Source organism: Girardinichthys multiradiatus, chromosome 3 (assembly GCF_021462225.1).
Source record: "Girardinichthys multiradiatus isolate DD_20200921_A chromosome 3, DD_fGirMul_XY1, whole genome shotgun sequence".
Lineage (NCBI taxonomy): Eukaryota > Metazoa > Chordata > Actinopteri > Cyprinodontiformes > Goodeidae > Girardinichthys > Girardinichthys multiradiatus.
The window spans coordinates 49,144,125-49,167,434 of NC_061796.1; the positions used below are offsets into that span (position 1 = coordinate 49,144,125).

Here is a 23,310-nt window from a genome sequence, read left to right on the forward strand (position 1 = left end):
TTATTACAAATGACTCCATTAAATCAATGAAATGATGTGTGGGTTTCCATGGTTACGCAGACGACCAGGTCCTGAAGAGTTGGAGCTCAACTAAGATCCAAACTCTGATGGTTCCGAAGGCATATAAATGGATCTTAAAGCAGACTCGGACTGTTCCAATTGTGGACTAGAAACATTCCGGTCCCAGTACAACCACAACCTCTCCCTCCAGGCTTGATCCCTTGCTCAAGGACACGTAGTGAACTTCCTGCATACAGATGTTCCTGGTTTGGTTTAGAAAAGATGGCGGCCTAGTGAGTGACAGCATCCATAAACTTAATAATTTCCTGCCTGTCAGCGATCAAGCAGTCATCGAGTCAATCGATCGACAGCAGACACAAGAGTCTCAGCTCAGGTTTACATGCGGTGCTTTTATTTTATAAAATGTTTTACTTTGGGTCATTACAATGAGCTCTGACACCATCACAGTGATGACATCATCAGGTAAAAACACTATTACATCATCATGTCTGACCTCTGATTGGCCCCTGGCTCGCCGTATTTGGCAGTGGAATGTCTTTCCATGATTGGCTGACCACACACTTAAACCACGCCCCTCAAAACAAAAATAATTGGCTGAAATAATATTTGGCCTTAATCAATGAATCAATTATCAAAGCAAACTAACATTCAGAGAAAACACTGAACTAGTCATAAACAAGGCAGTTAGTGACTGGGAATGAGGTTCTAAGAAAACAACTCAAATGTGACATCAGGAATCATCCAGAAAGGAGGAGGAGACAGGACGCCACGCCCTCACCACACCTCCACCTGTCCACTGGAAGGGGAAGGAGCTTCAGCAGATTTGGCAGCAGAGCCTTCAGCCAGGAGACACAGTGGAAGAGGCTTCAGCAGGAGTTGAGCTCCTCCATGGTTTGATTCAGAGTTGCCTGAAGCTCCGAGTTGGTGGTTCTGGCTGAAGTCAGAGCGTCTGTAACAGATCAATTACCATTTAGTCACAGATCAATAACTGACCAATTACTCAGAAATCATCAACCCAACCACAGCTGTTTGGTTCTGTTATCAACAGAACTAGTCAGTACTTAAGTCGCTTCTGACTGAATGATCCATAACAGCTGCTGCAGCTTTATCTGGGTTCAGAAAGACAACCTGTCTGAACTGGGAACATTTGTCCCAGTCTGGTCTAAATTTATCTTCATCCCACTGTGAATCCTCGGCATCACCACTTAATATTCATAAAACTAGTCTGACCTTCCAGGTCATCAATTGTTTTCTCCAGTTTGGCCACCGTACGTTCTGCAAACTCAGCTCTGGTCTCCGCCTGGAACACAGGAAGCAACAGAAAGGTAACAGGAAGTAAACTGGAAAGGTGATAGGAAACATCTGCTGACATGTGGCTCACCTCCTTCAGTTTGCTGCTTAGGTTCTTGATCTCCTCCTCGTAGCGGTCCTCCTTTTGAGAGTACTGCAAGACAGAGACAGCGTCCAATCAGAGGGCAGTTATGCCAACAAACCAATCGATCACTCAGGACCTCGGCTCACACTGATATCGAACCAGCGACTCTAAGACGCATCTCTGGTTTGTTTTAGCTAAAGGCTGAAAATTCAGATTTTCTGTCTGTGGTGAACGCACCATCAGCAGCTGAAGCTATTGATTAGAACCAACTCTGATCAATAATCAGGTTCTTCTGGATCAGACGATGGCTAGAACCCCCCACTGCCCTCCTACCTTCTCAGACTGCGCCTCCAGAGACTTGGCGCTGGTGAACACAGTTTTCAGCTCCTCCTCCACCAGCCGACCCTTACTGCGGAGAACACAAAGGGTCAGATAGGTGTGGGCGTGGCCTGCTGTCAGGTGTGTGTGTGTTAGAGCGTGCAGTGGGTGGAGAAGGGGCTGAAGCAGCAGGTAAAGGTCAGAGGTCATTGAGGCAACAGGAGGTGAGGAGGAGGAGCTTCACTGGTCTGACTGACAGGTGGGAGGTCATGTGACCTGCAGTACTTTGTCTTCCTGCAGGCTCTTCGGTGATTGGTGGAAACTCCTCATCTGTTCCCCAACCTCCAAACCTTACTGTTAGACAGGAAAGAGAGGCAGACAGACAGGTGGAGACAGAGATAGCAGGAGGGATGAAGACAGGTGGAATGTGGAGAGACAGTAATAGATGCAGAGGTGGAAACAGAGGACACAGACAGACAAATCGAAACTAAGCTGAGGACAAACGGGCATAGAAGAAGAGGTGGAGACAGACAGGCAGAAACTGAGACAGGGGGGTAGCACATGCAGCCGTTTCCATGGAAACAAACAGGTAAAATACATTGAGAAAATCCTGAGGTTATCAGTGTGACATCATGAAACGTTTGTGATGGGGCTTCCACAGCAAAACCAGCCTTTGCTGAGCTTCCTGCGGTGACCCCTGTGGAGCTAAACTGAAAGAATCACTGATGGTGCTGAGCTCGCTCCATCGTCAGCAGGGGACAGAACCAAGGTGGCGGACTCTCTAAACTAAGTAGATGATTTTATCTGCAAAAACAAAAACACAGCTTTTCTTTTGCTAAAACCAACAACAGAAGTAAACCTGGTGGAGTGAGACAGAAGAAATGATGGTGAGATCCTCTGTTCCAGACAGCATCTCACTGACCACTCTGATTGGTTGCTTTCAGCCCAGTCAGATATCCTGTCTCTATTGGCTGCGTGAGTATCTGTTGCAGCACACCAAGGTCAAAGTTCAACAAACTTCAACCTGATTTCAGAGCGCAGCAGAACTGGGGCTGCATTCAATGTATAAACCCAATCTGTGGACCCTGTGTTCTGGTTCTGAGTCATACGTCAACACCATGTTAAGCTTGCATCGTGTTGATTGTGTCTCTGCGTTGTGCACCTGTCCGCCTGCTCGGCCCGATCTTCGGCCCGTTCCAGCTCTCCTTCCACCATCACCAGTTTACGAGCCACCTGTGAAACCAAGAAGACATGTCTCAGGAGACAGCGAGTGGACCTGTCAACAGGATGAGACGATGTCAAGCTGCAATAGATGCATAGGGACACAGAGCAGGTTCTGTTGCGTTCCACCCACCATGTTACCTTTTGTTTCCATAAACTGTTGGAGAAGAACAAATTACCACTGCAGGTGTCCCTCAAGAGTCCAACTTTCATCATCTCTGTAACTTTAGCTCCTTTTCCACTGAAAGCCCTGGGATTTGTTTTACCCGGATAACAGGAATCCCAGGGAATTCTGTGCTTTCTATTTCCATTTCCAAGAGAGGCCCCAGAACATTTATTTAAATCAGCTTGATGACGTCTGGGGAAGCTCTAAAGAAAACTGCAATACACCTCGAGTCCAGTAAAATAGGAAATAATGAGCAGCTTTAGAGTTGTACCATTGATTAATTTCTTCCATTATTCCTTAAGCTGCTCTAAATCCATAAGGAGGAAAAGATTAAATCATTATTTTACAATAAATTCTTTAGCAACCGGCATCTGACCAGAGTTGTTGCTGTAGTCATTTACAATGACTACTAAACACTGACTAACACACTTATTTTTCTTTTATTATCATCAGGTAAACTCATATCAGATAACTACAGAAAAATGTTACTAGTAAAAAATTGTATTTATTAGAATAAAAATCTGATCATCAGTCTGGAAGTGCAGGAATTTGATTCCTCTAAACTGTATAATCATACACAAATATTCCTATAAAGTAGAAGATGTAGACAGTACAGCAGACGATGGAAGAACATCAAGATGATCACTAGGAGCTTCTGGAAATTTGCATCCAAACCTAGAACTGTGGTCTCCTCCTGCAGAGAGTGTGTTAGAGCGCGCGGTGGTGAAGTGGTTTTATATCTACTCTATAATTTATATATTTTGAGTTTAGGGCTGCAAATCTACTACTAAAAATTAACTAATTAATGCAAATCTGTTAAAAATATTAATGAAGATTAATAACATTTTAAGGCAACTTATAATAAATATGAATAAAATCATCAGTTTACCAAAAGGGACTGTTATTGTTTCTTACTTTCACAAACTTTTTAGAAGCTGTGAAATGAAAACCAAACTGTCTTGCATAAAAAACACATAACATGACTAAAGTGCATTACTAATACATTCATTTTGTGGTTCGGAACATTCACTGCTTGAAAAACCGTTTGAATTAGAGAGAATTGCAGCTCAGAAGCTTCCAGGACATTTCAGATCTTCTGCTCCTCTACGCTGAGAAAATAAAAATGGGGCTGGTAATCAGAGGGAACACTTCCTTAAATAATTTGGTTGGGATTGGGTCTAACATACAAGTTGAAGGTTTAGATGAAGCTAATATTTCTGATAACTCAGGAAGCTCCACTGGATCAAAACAGTCCAAACACAGATCAGGTTCTACAGTTATTTCCAATGTTGTCTCACTTGTTGAGGATGAAGTAATCATCTTCAGGAATATGTCAAAGATTTTATTTTTAATAGAATCAATTTTATTTAAGAAGAATCCCATAAAGTCATGACTGCTAAGAGCTAAGGGAATGGATGGCTCAACAGAGCTATGACTCTGTGTAAGTTTAGCAACTGTACTAAAGAGAAACCTAAGATTATTCTTGTTCTCTTCTATTAATGATGAGAAATAAGCTGTTCTAGCTTGGTGAAGTGTCTTTTTAAACAACAGTAGGTTATTTTTCCAGATTAAGTAGGAATCCTCTAGGTGTGTAGAGCGCCATTTTCTCTCCAATTTTCTAACATTGTGCTTTAAAGTATGCAGCTCTGAATTAAACCAAGGAGCTAGCCTCCTATTAATGATTACCGTATTTTTCAAGGGGGCTGCATTGTCTAATGCATCACACAATGATGAAGAAACACTATGAACAAGAGAATCAATTTATGAAGGGGCAGAAACATAATTATTGCCCTCTGCTGGTGGTTCTGTGATAATGAGAAAAATTGAAATAGAGCTCAGCTGAAATGAACAAGTTTAATTCTGAGGTAAATTAAGATCCATTTAGGTTCAGTTTAAAGTCACTTGGTTTGATTTGCAGATGTTCATTTATCTTAATGACCCTACTGATTATTAATTAGCTAAAAGTAACCTTCAGAGTTCCTTTAACTCATCTTCATACAGCAGCTCATGTTGATCTGCAGGAGTTGAACATGTGAGAAGATGATTGCAGGTGTGGTTTATCTGGTGATGTCACCACATGTGGGTGTGGTTACCAGGTGACCTGTCAGGTACCTCCTCATATTTGCGGTCAGCCTCCTCGGCAATCAGCTTGGCCTCCCTCAGCTGAACCTCCAGCTGCTCCATCTTCTCCTCATCTTTGAGAGCTCGGTTCTCGATCACCTTCATACCTCTGTGGCAGGGGGAGGGGTCAAAGACTAATTAAAGACATTTGTAAGCCTCACTGAGGTCAGTAAAATCCACCGCCTACATTAAGATGGCACTGTGTTCTGAAGGAACTAAAGAACTGAGGACATGAGAGCACCCAGTAGCTATGATGAAGATCAGGAGGATCTGATCTTGATCATCCTGTTTTGGGCAGACCTAGGTACTCTGACAGTACTGACAGTGGTGTGTTCAGTAGGTACACCGACCTCTCGCTTTCATCAGCAACTTTCTCCACCTCATCCAGTTTACGCAGAGCGGTGGCCAGTCTCTCCTGAACTCGGTCCAGATTCTCCTCACTGAGCTGCAGCCGCCGATTCAGAGATGTCACCTCTCCTTCTGCCTGTAAGACAAAGATCAGGGCCCGGATCCAATCAGGTAATTTCATGCTGCCACAGACTCGTGCCTACTGGGACCAAGACAGACTCTGTGTGGACTGTCTGGGATGCTTGAGGTTTCATGGTCCAGCGTGCCAATTTCCTATATTTCTGGTGACAAATTGTTCCATTTCCCAGACTTTCTGCCCCGGCGTCATCGGATGAGGAGGAAGAGCCAACTCAATTTGTAGCTTTGAAAAAACTAAAAGAAAAAGGTGTAAGGCCATTAACCCAGACTAGGGAAGAGGAAGGGGAAAATACCTGTCAGTGTGGCCGTGACGCTGGCGACCGGCTGCTCGGAGCAGAGTGTCACATGTAAAACAGTTCCAGGTGGAGAGCAATTTATTGTGTGACACCACGCATGGGGTCATAAGAACTGAGCTTTGCGCAGCCGTCCGCTTTGAGTCCACCTTGAGTATGCACAGAAGTCTACAGAGTCAAGTACGCCCAAATCTGTGGGAGACTTCAGGAGCACAGTCAAGAACTTCAACAGCAGCTACAGAACCAGTGGTTCCTCCTAAATGTTTGCTGGAAACTAAGGTGAGAACGTTTGAGAAAAGGTCAACAGATGCAGAAGATGGAGACGTCCCTCTGAGACAGAAAGACCTACTGAAGAAAAGACATCTGTGACGCTTTGCTTCTGCAACGGCACGCACAGACAGAGCTGTGATGAACTCAGCAGCATGAAGCCACATGACCTTCAAGTTCTGGGAAGGGCCCGTAATGAGACTGTGTTGTTTTGGAAGGGAAGATGGACCAGCAAAGACTCCTCAGAGAAAGAGAGTTGAATATGGAACCACCAGTCAGTAATGTTCTGCGCATACCTGAGGGAACATTACAGGCAATCCAGATGATGAGGCCTGTCCAGTAAATCTATGAGAAAACAGTTTCAGAAAACCTGAACTTGACCCGAGTCACGTTTCTACAGACTGACCTCAAAGGCTTCTTACAAGTTCTGCCAACAGGAACAAAGATGTGGGATTGTTCTGCAGAGAACAGTAAAACACACAGCAGGACCAGACTGAAATCTGAAATCTAAGGATGAACAGTGTGACAGAAGATCTGCAGGGGCAGATGTGGTACCGCCATACTATTGGTAAGTCCACATGATTTAGTGCAGGAACATCCAGACCACAAAGACCCGGTAAATCAGTTGATCCATGTCTGAATCCGTGACAGCAGAGGACAGCTCATCAGTGGGGGAGGACACGCTGAGACAAAGACTGTATACGTCCTGTGGAGAAATGGACGACTGGGACAACACAACCAAATATCTTGCTCAACTCATGGCGAAGTACACAATGCAAAGTGACATGGTTCCAGTCCACTTCAGCTAGTTCCGGGACAGAATCCCAACCTGTCCTCTGTGCCAACAGACAAAGCCTCAACAGAGTCAGCGAATGGAAAACCGGCATCTAGGAAAGTCGGTACTGAAGCAGAACGTCCTGGCCAGGATGGAAAGAACCAAGAGGTTTTGCTCTGGATCAGACTGTTACCATATTGGGACACTAATCCCTCCATCCATCCATTTATCGTCTTCCGCTAATCTGAGATTGGGTCGCAGGGGCAACAGCTCCAGGACGAAAATCCAGACATCCCCCTCCCTGGTGACATCTTCCAGTTCATTCTGGGGGATCTCAAGGCATTCCCAGGCGAGGCAGGATACATAGTCCCTTCAGTGAGTTCTGGGTCTTCACTGGGATCTCCTTTAAGTGGGACATGCCCAGAAAATCTCCAAAGCCCAATGGGCATCCTGATCAGATGCCTGAATCACCTCAGATGACTCCTTTTGATGAGGAAAAGAAGCAGGTCTACTCCCCCGGATGGTGGAGCTCCTCACCCTATCTCTAAGACTGAGTCCTGCTCCATCTGACGTCGATATGGACCTGAAACACTAGTAATGTTTTATCTAGAACAATGTGTTTGTTCTGCACTCACAAAGATCAGCACGCTGTGGAGAAGACTGAGACAACTCTGTCCAGGACAGCTTGATATTATTTTACAAGTTCCCGATTAAATCCCTGCATGCTGTCATTTGTTAACCTTTCTCTGTTGGATCAGAACCAACACGGTCATAGGTCAGGCTGGTGTGGGTGCAACATGGAGGAAAGCAGAGAGCAACATGATGGACACATCGCAGACAGCCGATGGATGGAGCCACGGATTTGCTACAACCGGAACAACAGGAACCATAAACTGATGTTTTGCTAAGGCCGTCTGTTGACAAAGCAGATGGCGGCTTCGTCAACCCGTCTGCTCATTACAGGCTGCGGGCGGCTGCACCCGGACCAGAACAGGTGAGCATACCTCCTCCCTGGTTTTCTTCTCTTTCTCCACCTCCTTCTGCAGTCGCTCGGCTCGCTCCTCGGCCTCCTCCGCCTGCTCTTGCAACACCTTGATCTTCTTCTTCACTGCATCAATGCTGTTCATCCCTCCGCTCATTTTCTTCTTCTCCTGCAGGAAAACAGCAGCTGATTGGTTGATTGGTTTCAGTTACAGATAATCAATAAACTGATGATCTGATCGTTTACTGATAGTATCAGGATATTGGTGTGGTTAACTGGTCAAACTGGGGGTAAACCAGTTTAACACTGAATATAAGGAAGATTCATGTTATGAATGATCCAACACAAAACAGTTATATTTTTACAGTTCCTGGTTTGAATGATTGTAAATGTTGCAGTTTGGATCCTGAAGATCAGAATCGATTGCTGGTTTATTGACTCAGATTGTTGGTGTTTTCTACCAGAACCTATCTGGTTAGTGAAATGATGCGGTTTGTCATAATATGCACGCGCCTGAGTCTCTGTAACTGAATAATTGATTGAAGGAGGTGTTTGGTGTCCAGGTTACTGATGTCCTTCATTCTGTGAAGAACCAGGAGTCCATGAGGTGGCCCTTATCTAAGGGTGACTCCAGTACATGCTGTTCATGCATGTAATGGGTCGTTCCAGGCATTATTCAGAAGAACTGCGTTCTTTAAATAGGACGCTGATTGGAGAGGGGAAAACTTATAAAGAAGCGCAGAAAATGATAGGCTGCTCAGCTAAATTAATTCCCAGGCTTTAAAATGGAAGAAAAGCAGAGACTAACATTGGAATGGAGGAAGAACAGCCAGAATGACAGAGACTCAGCCAATGATCAGAGAAGGTCTAAATCAGAGAAGGTCTAAAGTCAACTGTGAGGACTGAGACAATTAGAAGACGTCTGTGTGAAGCTAATCTATCAGCAAGAAGCCCCACAAAGTCCTACTGTTTTAGAAAAGACGTGCTGAAGAGGAAACGATCTGCCGAAGACAGTCGACCCCCAAACACTGAACTGAAGCCACAGTCCACTCTGAAGACAGTGAAGCGGTGCTTCAGTATTTCAACATACTTGCAGAGGCCTTGTTGCTTCATGTCGAAGAGGAAATGGATGTTTCAACAAGACAGCGACCCAAACACACCAGTAAGCAAGCAGCACCTGGTTCCAGACCAACAAAACCAAAGTTCTGGAAGGGCCACCCCAATCCCCAGACCTTAATCCGATTGAAACCTTGTGGGGCGACATTATAAGTGCTGCTTCTGAGGTCCATCCTGGGCTGGAACACCAGTTCAGAGGAGCCAGAACAGCACAGATGTGAAGCAGTTCTCAGAACCAGTGGTTCTGTGACTGAATATTTTTAGTGATTCAGGGGAAGGATAAATCCTAAAGTTTCCCCAGTAAATGTTTGAGCCTGTAATGAACAATGCAAACGCTGTTATGTTGAACCAAAGCTGATTTTTCTTCATTTTCTCTAACGGCATTAAAAGATTGAGTTATTTTTCTTCATAGTCTGATTTATATGATAATATGCACAGTTCCCAATGCATGGAAATAAAAAACTGCTATTATTTTGAACACAACTGTATAGTGTCCCTGATGCCAAAGTAATACCTCAATAAACTGCTTCCAGCTCTTGCATCCCTCGGTAAACCGTGTCATAACTGAAGGGCACAAAGCGTCTGTAAACGACATGCCGTCACACCACAGAAAGCCTTGGAAAACGTTTTATGCCCTTCAGCCGCCTGGAGCGTCTCCAGACTTAAGTCCTGCTGCATGTTGTGATTTCATCTCAAGCCCTGATTTATTGTGGACGGGTTCTAGCGCACATAGAGCGAATGGCCAACATTCAAATAGAAAAGCAACTAATTAAGAATGAACCTTTTATTTCTACAGCACCTTCAACAGGTCAAAAAATCAAACGAAATAAAAACACAGATAAAACACTTCAAGAAAAATCATACATGACCCAATTCAGTCAGCTGCATCACTCATCACTACATCTAGTTCTGACCATCAGGGTCCTGTCTCTGTGTGCTCGGGCTCTGAAAGTCCATCTTACGACTGAGGAACCCGGGGCTCATCTCTTGGTCATAGAACCTTCAGCTGCAGTGAGAATGACTCTTTAACTAGACCAGAAACATTCAACTAAACTACTGAGTAAAAATGAAAAGGATGAGAACTAATAAATTATGGCAAAACATAGTGAAAAAGAATAAATAGGCATAAAAGTGAAACCAATAAATTGATGCAGTGACATCACAGTTCAGTGTTAATGTGTTTAAGAACCAAGGGTTGGTTTGAGGAACTGGGAATTAGGTCCAATTAGCTTTGAAGCTAACAGGGAACAACAGTTTTCTGTGTTCAAACAACCGGGTCACAATGCAGAGCAGAAATGAAAAATAAAATAGGATTTTAATGAAATAATGTTTTTAAATCGTTTGCTGAACCAGAAATCAATAACATGATGTACAATTGATTCTTACTGAAGAGTTAACTACCCATTACAGTGACTGATTGAATGGAATGATGGACCACCAAGATGGCGGTGAAAAACTTTATGGATTCACAATTTAGCGGACGCACGGTGGGCATGGCGACGTCTTATCTGGAATTAGCAGCTCAGCAAACAACAAAGAAAATATAGCAACCCACATGTACCTCTAAGTCCCATTAATACAAATAATAATGTGTGAATGAGCGCTGGCGGCGTGTCGGCTGATCGCAGCGCAAACTGAACGAGTTGCTCGTAAACGCAGCAGAACCAATGGTGGCTTCACATTAGCGGAGCTATAGCAGCTGAGATAACAAACATGATTTAGCACGTTTATAAGGCAAAGGAGGGCATATTTAATGCAGGTTAGTGAGAGGAGATGAAGGGAAAACACCCATTAAATGGAAAATGATCATGTTGTTGGAGTGTAGTGACTCTTTACCATCCACAAACATTATAAACCAAATTTGCAGCTCTATGATCAATTGTGTTAAACATTCCAGCAGTTAAGCACCAAAAAACAAAGCAAACACAATAAAAAAAAAACGTATTAAAATCATTCAACCTTAAATGAATGTTCTCTGCTGGCTTAGATTCTTTTCTGCTGAATCTCTGACAGAAACGTTCAGACAGCTAGTTTGATTTTTTGCCGTGGTACGGTGACTGGATACACAAACAGCAGATTGCACTTTACTTTGGATCAAATGTTTCTTTGAAAGATGCCGTTTTCTCGGCCTGCGAACTCCAAACCATTTCTGGGAGGTGTGCAGGACGACGGGTCAAACAGTGTATTCTGGGATTCAGTCTATTTTCTGTGTACAGCTTGAACTTTGTTTCATCCCTCTTCTGGGCCACAACGCCAGTTAATGTTGTAGATCATCAGGCTCATGTGTATTTAATCCAAGACAGTTAACTTGATATGCATCGGCCCAGTTTCAGAACGAACCACGGCGCTGGTCAGAGCAGTAAATGAATTAAAGTTACCATGATCTTTATTACATTTCTATTTGGTTCTGCTTGGCCTCGGTGGAGATTTTGATACAGTTGATTGTTCTGTATTCCTTCAGCGTGTCAAACATCATCTAGATCTAGCTGGTACTGCTCTCAGTTGACTGTCATCTTGCCAAACTGGTAGAACCTCTTCTCTTTTTTATTGGTAACTTTAAATCTCATAAAGTCATTGTTGCTCATGGTGTTCCACAGAGATCGATTCTTGGACCTCTTCTGTTTAGTTTATATACATTTCCTCTTGGCTCTGTCATTAGACAGCATAATAACATTCTTACGTTGACGATGCCCAGTTGTAGATATCCGTTTAAGCTGACAACATTTACTTTGTAATTAACCTCGGACTAATGCAATGACGTCAAATGCTGAATGCTGTCCAGGAAATTCCTAAAGTTCTTCTTATAGGACCTTCTAACCTAAGGAACATTATTTTGTCCAATGTGAAGCCACTGTCAAAAACTTGGCTGTAACTTTGGATCATTACCTTAAACTTTTAACAAACACAAACATGATACATCTTTTATCACCATAGAAACATATCTGGAAGTAAAGCTTAGCCTTCCTGACCCAACCTGGTTTAAATGTGATGCGCTGTTTGCTGGAATATTAACAGAGACGTGTTCCAGATATTATTACACGAATTTTAGTTTACTGGTACTCTAACCAGAAAATGCATGTTAAATGGGGCAATGACATCTCTGCTTCCTTTGGTGTGTGTCAGGGTGGACGTCTTTCGCCTGCCTTGTTTAACTTGTATATGGATGACCTGTCACAAGAAATGAACCTCTGTAAAACTGGATGTATGATTGGTGATACGTTGGTCAATCACTTCATGCATGCTGATGACCTGGCTGTCATCTCACCCAGCAGTGCAGGTTTTCAGCAGTTATTGAACATCTGCTCTGATTATGGGTTGAGTTTTGATGTGCAGTATAATGATAAGAAAAGTGTTGTACTAGTTTGTAGGACTAAAGCTGACAAACAACTTTGCTTTCCTGATTTTTTTCTGTCAGGGCAAAAGTTAAATGTTTGTTCCAAAACTAAATATCTGGGTCACTACATCACAGACCAGCTCTGTGATGATGATGACATTTATCGGCAGGGTCGCATGTTGTACGCCCAGGATATTCCATATGTCCACTGATGAGGTAAAAATAAGCCTATTTAAAGCTTACTGTACATCCTTCTATACAGCTCCTTCGTGGTGTAAATTTAAAAAAGCTAGTATGCAGAAGCTTAAGGTTGCTTATAATGACTCAGAGAGAATTCTGCTCAAGAAACCCAGGTTCTGCAGAGCAAGTGAGATGTTTTGTGATGCACATGTCAGAACATTCCAGGCGCTTGTGAGAAATCTGATATATAAGTTTATGTGTCGTTTGTGATGCTCATTGAACAGTCTTATTGTAATATTTTCACATCCATCTCTTAGTGCACTAAGATACCAGTCGGCTCTGTGGAAACATTGGTATGAAAGTCTTTTATAATTTCTCTTCTCTTTTTTATATGTCGTGTTGTTGTTTTCTTGTGGACCATGAGTCTGTTGAATAAAGTAATCAATCAATCATTAAAGAGGTCCCTAAATAAACACCAACTGGTAGAAAAAGCTGCATCGTGGCTTCTAACCGGAACAGAAAGGTTGGAGAAGATCCCTCCACTGGTTTCCTGATTAAGCTTTAAATGACATGAGGCCTCCTGTGTTGTCGAGGTGCTCTTTGAATGTATTGTGGACAGAATCAGCTTTAGATCAACTCCTGGTTCTTCAAGTCATTTTAGTAAGTGTGGTGCTGACGTCATTTCCTGTCCTGTCGGCTACGACTCCTTCGGATTTTGACCCTCTGATCGCTCCCTGTTAGGATGAGATAGTCGGTTCCGGCCCAGTAGGTCACTAGTGTACCTACAGAACCACTCACCTCTCCGAACTTACCAGACGGTTAGCTGTTAGCGGCTAACAGGAGTCTCCGGATCAAACTGCGGCTGCGCGGATTGATGAGGTGTTTCGGGTCTCAGCTGATCGATGTCCCGGTACCAACTCCGATTCTGGCTACGAGTCAAGATCCAGCTCGGGATTCTGTTCTGGTTCTGGTTCTTCTTCTTCAGCCAACACCCTTTTCCGGGTTAAGTTCCCTCCACTGGAAATGACGTCATTTATTTTTTTCACGGAGAGAGATGACTTGAGTTACACCGCTGCCCCCTGCTGGACTCACTTGAAACGGCCTCCTTAACGTCACCAGAACAACGTCCATCAGTTCTCTATGCAGGCTTGTCACTCACACACTTAAAGCGATTCAGAGTCGACTTAATATGCATCTTCTTAAACAGTGGAGAACCCAGAGGGAAAGACAAGCAAACTCCATGCACAGAGACTAGGATTCAAACCCAGAACCGACTTAATGCAAGGCAGCAACAACTGTACCACGGTTCAGCTCTGAAAATACAGCAAGTGAACACACTAGCACAGATTAGGTTTTATAAAAGAACAATCTGGCAGACCCAAACACTTCTTCCTTGTTTTGTAAACAATAGTGATAGATTTAGATTCCTGTCATTATTCCAACACAGTTTGAATCACTCCAAGCAGGTTTAATTCACAGACTCTTTCAATTAAAAACAATACATATATATATATATATATAAATATCTACAGGGGTTGGACAATGAAAGTGAAACACCTGGTTTTAGACCACAATAATTTATTAGTATGGTGTAGGGCCTCCTTTTGCGGCCAATACAGCATCAATTCGTCTTGGGAATGACATATACAAGTCCTGCACAGTGGTCAGAGGGATTTTAAGCCATTCTTCTTGCAGGTTAGTGGCCAGGTCACTATGTGATACTGGTGGAGGAAAACGTTTCCTGACTCGCTCCTCCAAAACACCCCAAAGTGGCTCAATAATATTTAGATCTGGTGACTGTGCAGGCCATGGGAGATGTTCAACTTCACTTTCATGTTCATCAAACCAATCTTTCACCAGTCTTGCTGTGTGTATTGGTGCATTGTCATCCTGATACACGGCACCGCCTTCAGGATACAATGTTTGAACCATTGGATGCACATTGTCCTCAAGAATGGTTCTGTAGTCCTTGGCAGTGACGCGCCCATCTAGCACAAGTATTGGACCAAGGGAATGCCATGATATGGCAGCCCAAACCATCACTGATCCACCCCCATGCTTCACTCTGGGCATGCAACAGTCTGGGTGGTACGCTTCTTTGGGGCTTCTCCACACCGTAACTCTCCTGGATGTGGGGGAAAACAGTAAAGGTGGACTCATCAGAGAACAATACATGTTTCACATTGTCCACAGCCCAAGATTTGCGCTCCTTGCACCATTGAAACCAACGTTTGGCATTGGCATGAGTGACCAAAGGTTTGGTTATAGCAGCCCAGCCGTGTATACTGACCCTGTGGAGCTCCTGACAGACAGTTCTGGTGGAAACAGGAGAGTTGAGGCGCACATTTAATTCTGCTGTGATTTGGGCAGCCGTGGTTTTATGTTTTTTGGATACAATCCGGGTTAGCACCCAAACATCCCTTTCAGACAGCTTCCTCTTGCGTCCACAGTTAATCCTGTTGGATGTGGTTCGTCCTTCTTGGTGGTATGCTGACATTACCCTGGATACTGTGGCTCTTGATACATCACAAAGACTTGCTGTCTTGGTCACAGATACGCCAGCAAGACGTGCACCAACAATTTGTCCTCTTTTGAACTCTGGTATGTCACCCATAATGTTGTGTGCATTTCAATATTTTGATCAAAACTGTGCTCTTACCCTGCTAATTGAACCTTCACACTCTGCTCTTACTGGTGCAATGTGCAATCAATGAAGACTGGCTACCAGGCTGGTCCAATTTAACCATGAAACCTCCCACACTAAAATGACAGGTGTTTCAGTTTCATTGTCCAACCCCTGTACATAGTGGCGGATCCTGGTCTTTCAAGGAGGGGAAGCTCAATTTCAAGATCGCTGATTCGCACGGTGGTGCAGTTGGTAGCACTGTTGCCTTGCAGCAAGAAGGTCCTGGGTTCAATTCCCAACCAGGGGTCTTTCTGCATGGAGTTTGCATGTTCTCCCCGTGCATGCGTGGGTTCTCACTGGGTACTCTGGCTTCCTCCCACAGTCCAAAGACATGCCTGTTAGGTTAATTGGTCTTTCTAAATTGCCCTTAGGTGTATGAATGAGTGTGTGCATGGTTGTTTGTGTGTTGCCCTGCGATGGACTGGCGACCTGTCCAGGGTGTACCCTGCCTCTCACCCACAGACTGCTGGAGATAGGCACCAGCTCCCCCGTGACCCACTATGGAATAAGCGGTAGAAAATGACTGACTGACTGACTGATTCGCTCATTTCGCTGTCAATCAAAAAGGCTCAGACAGATCATCCAATTATCATGCAGAAGCTGAGCGTCCGATGGGCAGGACAAAGCCCAGCATTTCTGCTTCTCTATTGAACTCACTGTTTAAAGCTCTGTGAAGCTGCGGGAATATGGAGGACCGATCCTGACAAAATTAAAAATAAAAGCAGAAATATATATATTTTGTTTTTCCTTTTCCTTACACATGCCTTTTTTCTTTTGACATTTCCTCGTCTCTCTTTTTCCTTTACCGTATGCATTTCTGCTTCATTATGCAAATGAGGAGGGCTGCCTTCTTCTCTCCAGCTCCTCTCCTATTGGTCAATATACAGGAAGGAGGAGGATCCATGTGCAGGCCGAGGGTGTGTCCCAATTCAGGGGCTGGATCCTTCCAAGTTCGTACTTGTGGGCTGATTACGTCACAGCGCGGCGCAGAAGGTCTGTCAGATGCTGCCGACAAATGTGTCCTTCTTTTGCCCGATTTGAAGGATGGGTTGTGAGTATCCTTCGCGGTCCATCTTTTCCCATGATTCATTGCGGGTCAAAGCGTTTTGGTCAAACAGGGGAAGCCATGGCGGACCATAGCAACAAAAGCTGTGAGTAAACTGTGAAAAATGACACTTTCTGACACAAATTAACTTTTACAATGTTTTTAGTGCAGGAATATAACTATGTAGACGTGAAATATCTGCTTGATTTATCAAGACATCGCTTAATTTCAAACGTGCTCCGACGTGTTCGGAGTTTTCCGCTCCCACCGTAGTAACCGGTTTGCCTCGCCAGTCCTACCGGCGGTGGAGCGAGCTAGACCCGGTAGAGATCTGACCGGACTATCGGTACTGAGCTCCTGCTGCCAGTCATCACAGTGAACGTTAAACACAAGTGATTTCTAACAGTTTATGTTATTATTTTAATGTATTGTGTCATTTGTTCTTGGAAGTCGATTTGACATTACAGGTGATATTAAAGTTAACCTGAATAAATGGATGATTTTATGTAATCTTACCGTATCGCTGAAGAGTGTGATTGAGAATAAATAAGCTTTTAAATATTCATTTTTGATGAAGAAATGTGCTATATGTGTTTTTAAAAGTATATTTATAATTCAGCTAGCATTATAATTCGTGATTCCAGGTACAGCTGAAGAGAAATACACTTTCAAATGTAAGTGAATCTCAGTAAAGAAGTGAAAAGTTTGAAAAAGCTTGTTTTAGACATTTGCATAGAAATATTTTAATATGTTCTGAAAATTAAGACAAATGTAAAATTAAAAAAGGCTTTTTTTACACTGATATTAAGCAAGATGTTTTTTTTTTGTTGTTTTTATTGTTTAGGTACAAAGCAGCAGACGGGTCAGTTTATGAAGCTCAGGGCTGAGAACCACCACCTTTTTACTGGAGCTAAAAACTCAGCCACCGTGGCTTGGAGGTACAATAACTACATTCTTTACAGTCAGTTTCTGTCCAGTTTTAATAACTTCTATCTTTCTAACTTTCATAAATATCCATCCAGTGATTAACATACTTCTTTCAGTTTAAGACAATTCTGGAGAAGATGGTCCAACAGGGGAAGGTCACCACCTTGCAGGCCAAATAAAAAGTGGGACAATATGAAAAAGAAATATAAAGTTTGTTCAGAAGTTCTCATGTCACACAAATAAAAAAATATTTCTAAAAGTCTTATTGGTTTCTCTGTTTAGTCAACTCTTCTTTTATTCCATCTAACTTTAGGATTGTAAGTATCCAGGGTCAGGAGAGGGAGTCAGTGAAAAGCCCACTGCTGCTACTTGGCCCTGGTTTGTCTTTATGGATGAGATGTTGGGACAGAGGTCTTCCACAACACCTCCTGTCCTAATTGCCTCCATCCCTGAGGACACTCCAGGGCCAAGCGGAGCGGTGGACAACCAGATGGAGAAGGAAGACAGTGAGCCAGCAGGAAGGGGTCAGAAAAGAAAGAGGGACAGAGATGATGGAGTTGATCAGGGAGGACATGAGGCTACAGAGAATGGACAGACTGTTTTCCATCTTAGAAAGAATGGTACTGAAATAAGATGCTATATAAGAAATATTAAGTTTTGTTCAGATTGTTTCTTAAAATTTTAAGGTGTTCTAATAAATTTCTAATTTGTTTTTGTCACTAGTTATTTCCATTTGATCTAACAATACATCAACTTCATTTAAAGTTATAAACACAGTTTATTATGAAAATTACAAATAACATTTTAAACAGAATGAGGGAAGAAAACATTCAAACAGATCAGGGTTATAAGACAAAAGGTAAAAAATAAAACTATGTACAAATATTTACAATGGAGACAGCAGGATCAACCTGAATGACTGATTCCTGGAAAAACCTCTTCAACAGAACAAAGAGGCAGATGTCTTTCTGAACAGAAAGTCTGGAGATGTGGCTAAATCTCTCACAAGGTCAGAGACTTGGATGGATGCTGCAACTGAGACCTTTGGTTTGTCTTTCTGGATGTTGAGCGAAGCATCACACAGGTGGTCTGCAGATGTTTGTGATTCCTCTCTCTGCTGTCATCGTCCATCAAGTTTAAAGGACTGGCTGGACCACATCACTAAGATGTAGTCAGGAATATGCAGAATTAGAAGATGGTGCTCACAAAATATGACAATTAGTTATACCCCTCAAACATGAATCACATCTACAGGTCCTTCTCAAAATATTAGTATATTGTGATAAAGTTCATTATTTTCTATAATGTCATGATGAAAATTTAATATTCATATATTTTAGATTTATTGCACACTAACTGAAATATTTCAGGTCTTTTATTGTCTTAATACGGATGATTTTGGCATACAGCTCATGAAAACCCAAAATTCCTATCTCACAAAATTAGCATATTTCATCCGACCAATAAAAGAAAAGTGTTTTTAATACAAAAAACGTCAACCTTCAAATAATCATGTACAGTTATGCACTCAATACTTGGTCGGGAATCCTTTGGCAGAAATGACTGCTTCAATGCGGCGTGGCATGGAGGCAATCAGCCTGTGGCACTGCTGAGGTCTTATGGAGGCCCAGGATGCTTCGATAGCGGCCTTTAGCTCATCCAGAGTGTTGGGTCTTGAGTCTCTCAACGTTCTCTTCACAATATCCCACAGATTCTCTATGGGGTTCAGGTCAGGAGAGTTGGCAGGCCAATTGAGCACAGTGATACCATGGTCAGTAAACCATTTACCAGTGGTTTTGGCACTGTGAGCAGGTGCCAGGTCGTGCTGAAAAATGAAATCTTCATCTCCATAAAGCTTTTCAGCAGATGGAAGCATGAAGTGCTCCAAAATCTCCTGATAGCTAGCTGCATTGACCCTGCCCTTGATAAAACACAGTGGACCAACACCAGCAGCTGACACGGCACCCCAGACCATCACTGACTGTGGGTACTTGACACTGGACTTCTGGCATTTTGGCATTTCCTTCTCCCCAGTCTTCCTCCAGACTCTGGCACCTTGATTTCCGAATGACATGCAGAATTTGCTTTCATCCGAAAAAAAGTACTTTGGACCACTCAGCAACAGTCCAGTGCTGCTTCTCTGTAGCTCAGGTCAGGCGCTTCTGCCGCTGTTTCTGGTTCAAAAGTGGCTTGACCTGGGGAATGCGGCACCTGTAGCCCATATCCTGCACACGCCTGTGCACGGTGGCTCTGCAGCGTTTTCTGCCACACTTTTTCCTTCCCACAGACTTCCCACTGAGGTGCCTTGATACAGCACTCTGGGAACAGCCTATTCGTTCAGAAATGTCTTTCTGTGTCTTACCCTCTTGCTTGAGGGTGTCAATAGTGGCCTTCTGGACAGCAGTCAGGTCGGCAGTCTTACCCATGATTGGGGTTTTGAGTGATGAACCAGGCTGGGAGTTTTAAAGGCCTCAGGAATCTTTTGCAGGTGTTTAGAGTTAACTCGTTGATTCAGATGATTAGGTTCATAGCTCGTTTAGAGACCCTTTTAATGATATGCTAATTTTGTGAGATAGGAATTTTGGGTTTTCATGAGCTGTATGCCAAAATCATCCGTATTAAGACAATAAAACACCTGAAATATTTCAGTTAGTGTGCAATGAATCTAAAATATATGAATGTTAAATTTTCATCATTACATTATGGAAAATAATGAACTTTATCACAATATGCTAATATTTTGAGAAGGACCTGTATTATACCTGCCTGCATACAGTAGTCATGTTCTGGTGGTGTGTGTGTATATATATATATATATATATATATATATATATACTGCTGAAAAAAATAAAGGGAAGACTTAAACAACATAATATAACTCCAAGTAAATCAAACTTCTGTGAAATCAAACTGTCCACTTAGGAAGCAACACTGATTGAAAATCAATTTCACATCTTGTTGTTCAAATGAAAAAGACAACAGGAGGAAATCTTTGGTGATTATCAAGACACTCAATAAAGGAGTGGTTCTGCAGGTGGGGACCACAGACCACTTCTCAGTACCGATGCTTTCTGGCTGATGTTTTGGTCACTTTTGAATGTTGGTGGTGCTTTCACACTCGTGGTAGCATGAGACGGACTCTACAACCCACACAAGTGGCTCAGGTGGTGCAGTTCCTCCAGGATGGCACATCAATGCCAGCTGTGGCAAGAAGGTTTGCTGTGTCTGTCAGCGTAGTGTCCAGAGCCTGGAGGTGCTACCAGGAGACAGGCCAGTACACCAGGAGACGTGGAGGAGGCCGTAGGAGGGCAACAACCCAGCAGCAGGACTGCTACCTCCGCCTTTGTGCAAGGAGGAACAGGAGGAGCACTGCCAGAGCCCTGCAAAATGACCTCCAGCAGGCCACCAATGTGCATGTGTCTGCACAAACGGTTAGAAACCGACTCCATGAGGATGGTATGAGGGACCGACGTTCACAAGTGGGGGTTGTGCTCACAGCCCAACAAAGACCCGCAATGAATCATGGGAAAATATGGACCGTGAAGGATACTCACAACGTATCCTTCAAATCGGGCAAAAGGACACATTTGTCGGCAGCATCTGACAGACCTTACGCGCCGCGCTGTGATGTAATCAGCCCACAAGTACGGACTTGGAAGGATCCAGCCCCTGAATTGGGACACACCCTCGGCCTGCACATGGATCCTCCTCCTTCCTGTATATTGACCAATAGGAGAGGAGCTGGAGAGAAGAAGGCAGCCCTCCTCATTTGCATAATGAATTAGAAATGCATACGGTAAAGGATAAAGAGAGACGAGGAAATGTCAAAAGAAAAAAGGCATGTGTAAGGAAAAGGAAAAAAAATATATATATATTTCTGCTTTTATTTTTAATTTTGTCAGGATCGGTCCTCCATATTCCCGCAGCTTCACAGAGCTTTAAACAGTGAGTTCAATAGAGAAGCAGAAATGCTGGGCTTTGTCCTGCCCATCGGACGCTCAGCTTCTGCATGATAATTGGATGATCTGTCTGAGCCTTTTTGATTGACAGCGAAATGAGCGAATCAGCGATCTTGAAATTGAGCTTCCCCTCCTTGAAAGACCAGGATCCGCCACTATGTACAGGGGTTGGACAATGAAACTGAAACACCTGTCATTTTAGTGTGGGAGGTTTCATGGCTAAATTGGACCAGCCTGGTAGCCAGTCTTCATTGATTGCACATTGCACCAGTAAGAGCAGAGTGTGAAGGTTCAATTAGCAGGGTAAGAGGAAAAGGTAAAGGAAAAAGAGAGATGAGGAAATGTCAAAAGAAAAAAGGCATGTGTAAGGAAAAGGAAAAACAAAATATATATATTTCTGCTTTTATTTTTAATTTTGTCAGGATCGGTCCTCCATACAGGAATGAGGAAAGCCGCGTCGTTACTAGTGATAAGAAGATGATTTTGAACAAAAGTTGAGCGCGTTGTAGCGCATATTTAGTCAGTGACATGTACACACAACAGTGTATATTTGATCACTTATTTTTTGACACTTTTGTCGAAGCTGAGCTTCCCTTGCATTCTAAAGGTGCGTTCACACCAAACTCGATTTCTGCGAAAGGAGCGGCCAATTTACATGTTATCCCTATGTTGAGGCGTGTTCAGGAGCGGCGCGGTGCGAAGGATGCGGAGTGCGCGGCGCGGAAAGCGAAGCGGCGAGTTGAAAAATCTGAACATTTTCCTAAATTCGCGTCACGTCAACCAATCAGGGACTGGATGTGGCTGTGACGTAGGGTGAAGGACCAAAGCGGAGAAGAAGCAGTTGTCAATGATGGAGGACCAGATCATAGTGGTGGTGTGCAGCAAACCAGAGTTGTATGACTCAACTAATTACTTTTATCGAGACAAGTACAGAAAGGACCTGGTTATGTTTAGGCACAAATATCTTATATTTAGGAGATGTGGACATTAAAAATCGGCTGTTTTTTTTACTGAGCTGAGATTTATTTACTCACCGAAGACATTTGGACAGGCGTTCAGCAGCGGGGATACAGCGTCGGTAGACCGCGGTGAAGTCAGTTTGAAGTTGGATGTTCAAGCTCCGTGGAGTTAGCGGCATCTAGCTCACGGTTGATCCGATTCAGGCACTCAGATTTTCCACGATTGTTTGTTACGGAAACTTATTGACGGTCCCTAGTGAACCACCGCGCGTCAGAAGAGGGAGCAACAGAGAGCAGCTACCCGAAATCTGGGTGCCTGACTCGGATCGGCCGTGGGCTGGATGCCGCTGGCTCCGCGGAGCTTGAGTGTCCGGCTTCGGGCGGGCTTCACTCCGGTCACCGGTAGTTGGCGTCCCGGAGGCTGAGTCATCTCCCAACGTGGGGCAGCAGATCTTCGAACTGGGTCCTGGATAGACGGAAGTACCGCTGAACTCGACCGTCATCCAGACGCAACTCCTGGAGTAGGTGGTGGTAATCTCCGAACTGTTCCCGTCCCTGAAGAATCTGGTGAACCCAGGGACGTTGACGACGTTTTTCAGCTCTCCACAGGTAAAACACCGTAATTATCCGTGAAATCTATGTCCAGCATGTTCAGTTGAAACCAGCAAGCAGCAGATGGAAGCTCCTCCTATTTGATGACGCGGCAAAGCGTTGCCGCTTGTTGCCAAATGCCAACGCGGAGTTCACGCGGAATGTGAAGCGGACAAAAGCACACAAATGAGGCGAATATTTCGCAGAAATCGCGTTTGGTGTGAACGCACCATAGTCTTAGAGCAATCGCCAATGAATTATGTATATATGAGGGGCGATGGTGGTAGAGGTTCATCCTGTAGCCAGTGGGTTGTCAGTTCAAACCCTCGCTCTGTCTGTCTCAGTCGCTGTGTCCTTGGCAGAGACATTTTACCCTCCTTGCCTGCTGATCGTGATCAGAGGGCTCAGTGGTGCCAATTGTATGGCAGCCTCACTTCTGTCAGTCTGTTCAGGGGCAGCTGTGGCTACATTGTAGTCTACACCGTCAG

General features: G+C 43.7%; 1 protein-coding gene across 2 annotated transcripts; it reads right to left on the bottom strand.

Moving 5' to 3' along the window:
- Window positions 1–390: 390 nt before the first annotated feature.
- On the bottom strand, window positions 391–13,688 carry LOC124865449 (tropomyosin alpha-4 chain-like). Of its 2 annotated transcripts, none has more exons than XM_047360539.1 (9): window positions 13,454–13,688; window positions 8,048–8,194; window positions 5,573–5,706; window positions 5,214–5,331; window positions 2,877–2,947; window positions 1,730–1,805; window positions 1,403–1,465; window positions 1,252–1,321; window positions 391–970 (listed from the first exon to the last, which is right to left on the bottom strand). In XM_047360539.1, the coding sequence occupies exons 2-9, from the start codon at window positions 8,180–8,182 to the stop codon at window positions 888–890; spliced, it is 750 nt and encodes a 249-aa protein (XP_047216495.1). In that variant the 5' UTR covers window positions 8,183–8,194; window positions 13,454–13,688; the 3' UTR covers window positions 391–887. The 2 variants fall into 2 exon arrangements, with proteins under 2 accessions (XP_047216495.1, XP_047216494.1); XM_047360538.1 differs by having other exon boundaries at window positions 13,468–13,687.
- Between the last annotated feature and the right edge of the window lie 9,622 nt (window positions 13,689–23,310).

Excerpts from the sequence above, each read along its gene's own strand:
- LOC124865449 (XM_047360539.1), bottom strand. The coding sequence starts at position 8,182 with ATGAGCGGAGGGATGAACAGCATTGATGCAGTGAAGAAGAAGATCAAG. Across the intron at positions 2,948-5,213 it reads CTGACCGCAAATATGAGGAG|GTGGCTCGTAAACTGGTGAT; the intron begins GTACCTGACAGG and ends TTGGTTTCACAG. Across the intron at positions 971-1,251 it reads AACAATTGATGACCTGGAAG|ACGCTCTGACTTCAGCCAGA; the intron begins GTCAGACTAGTT and ends GATCTGTTACAG.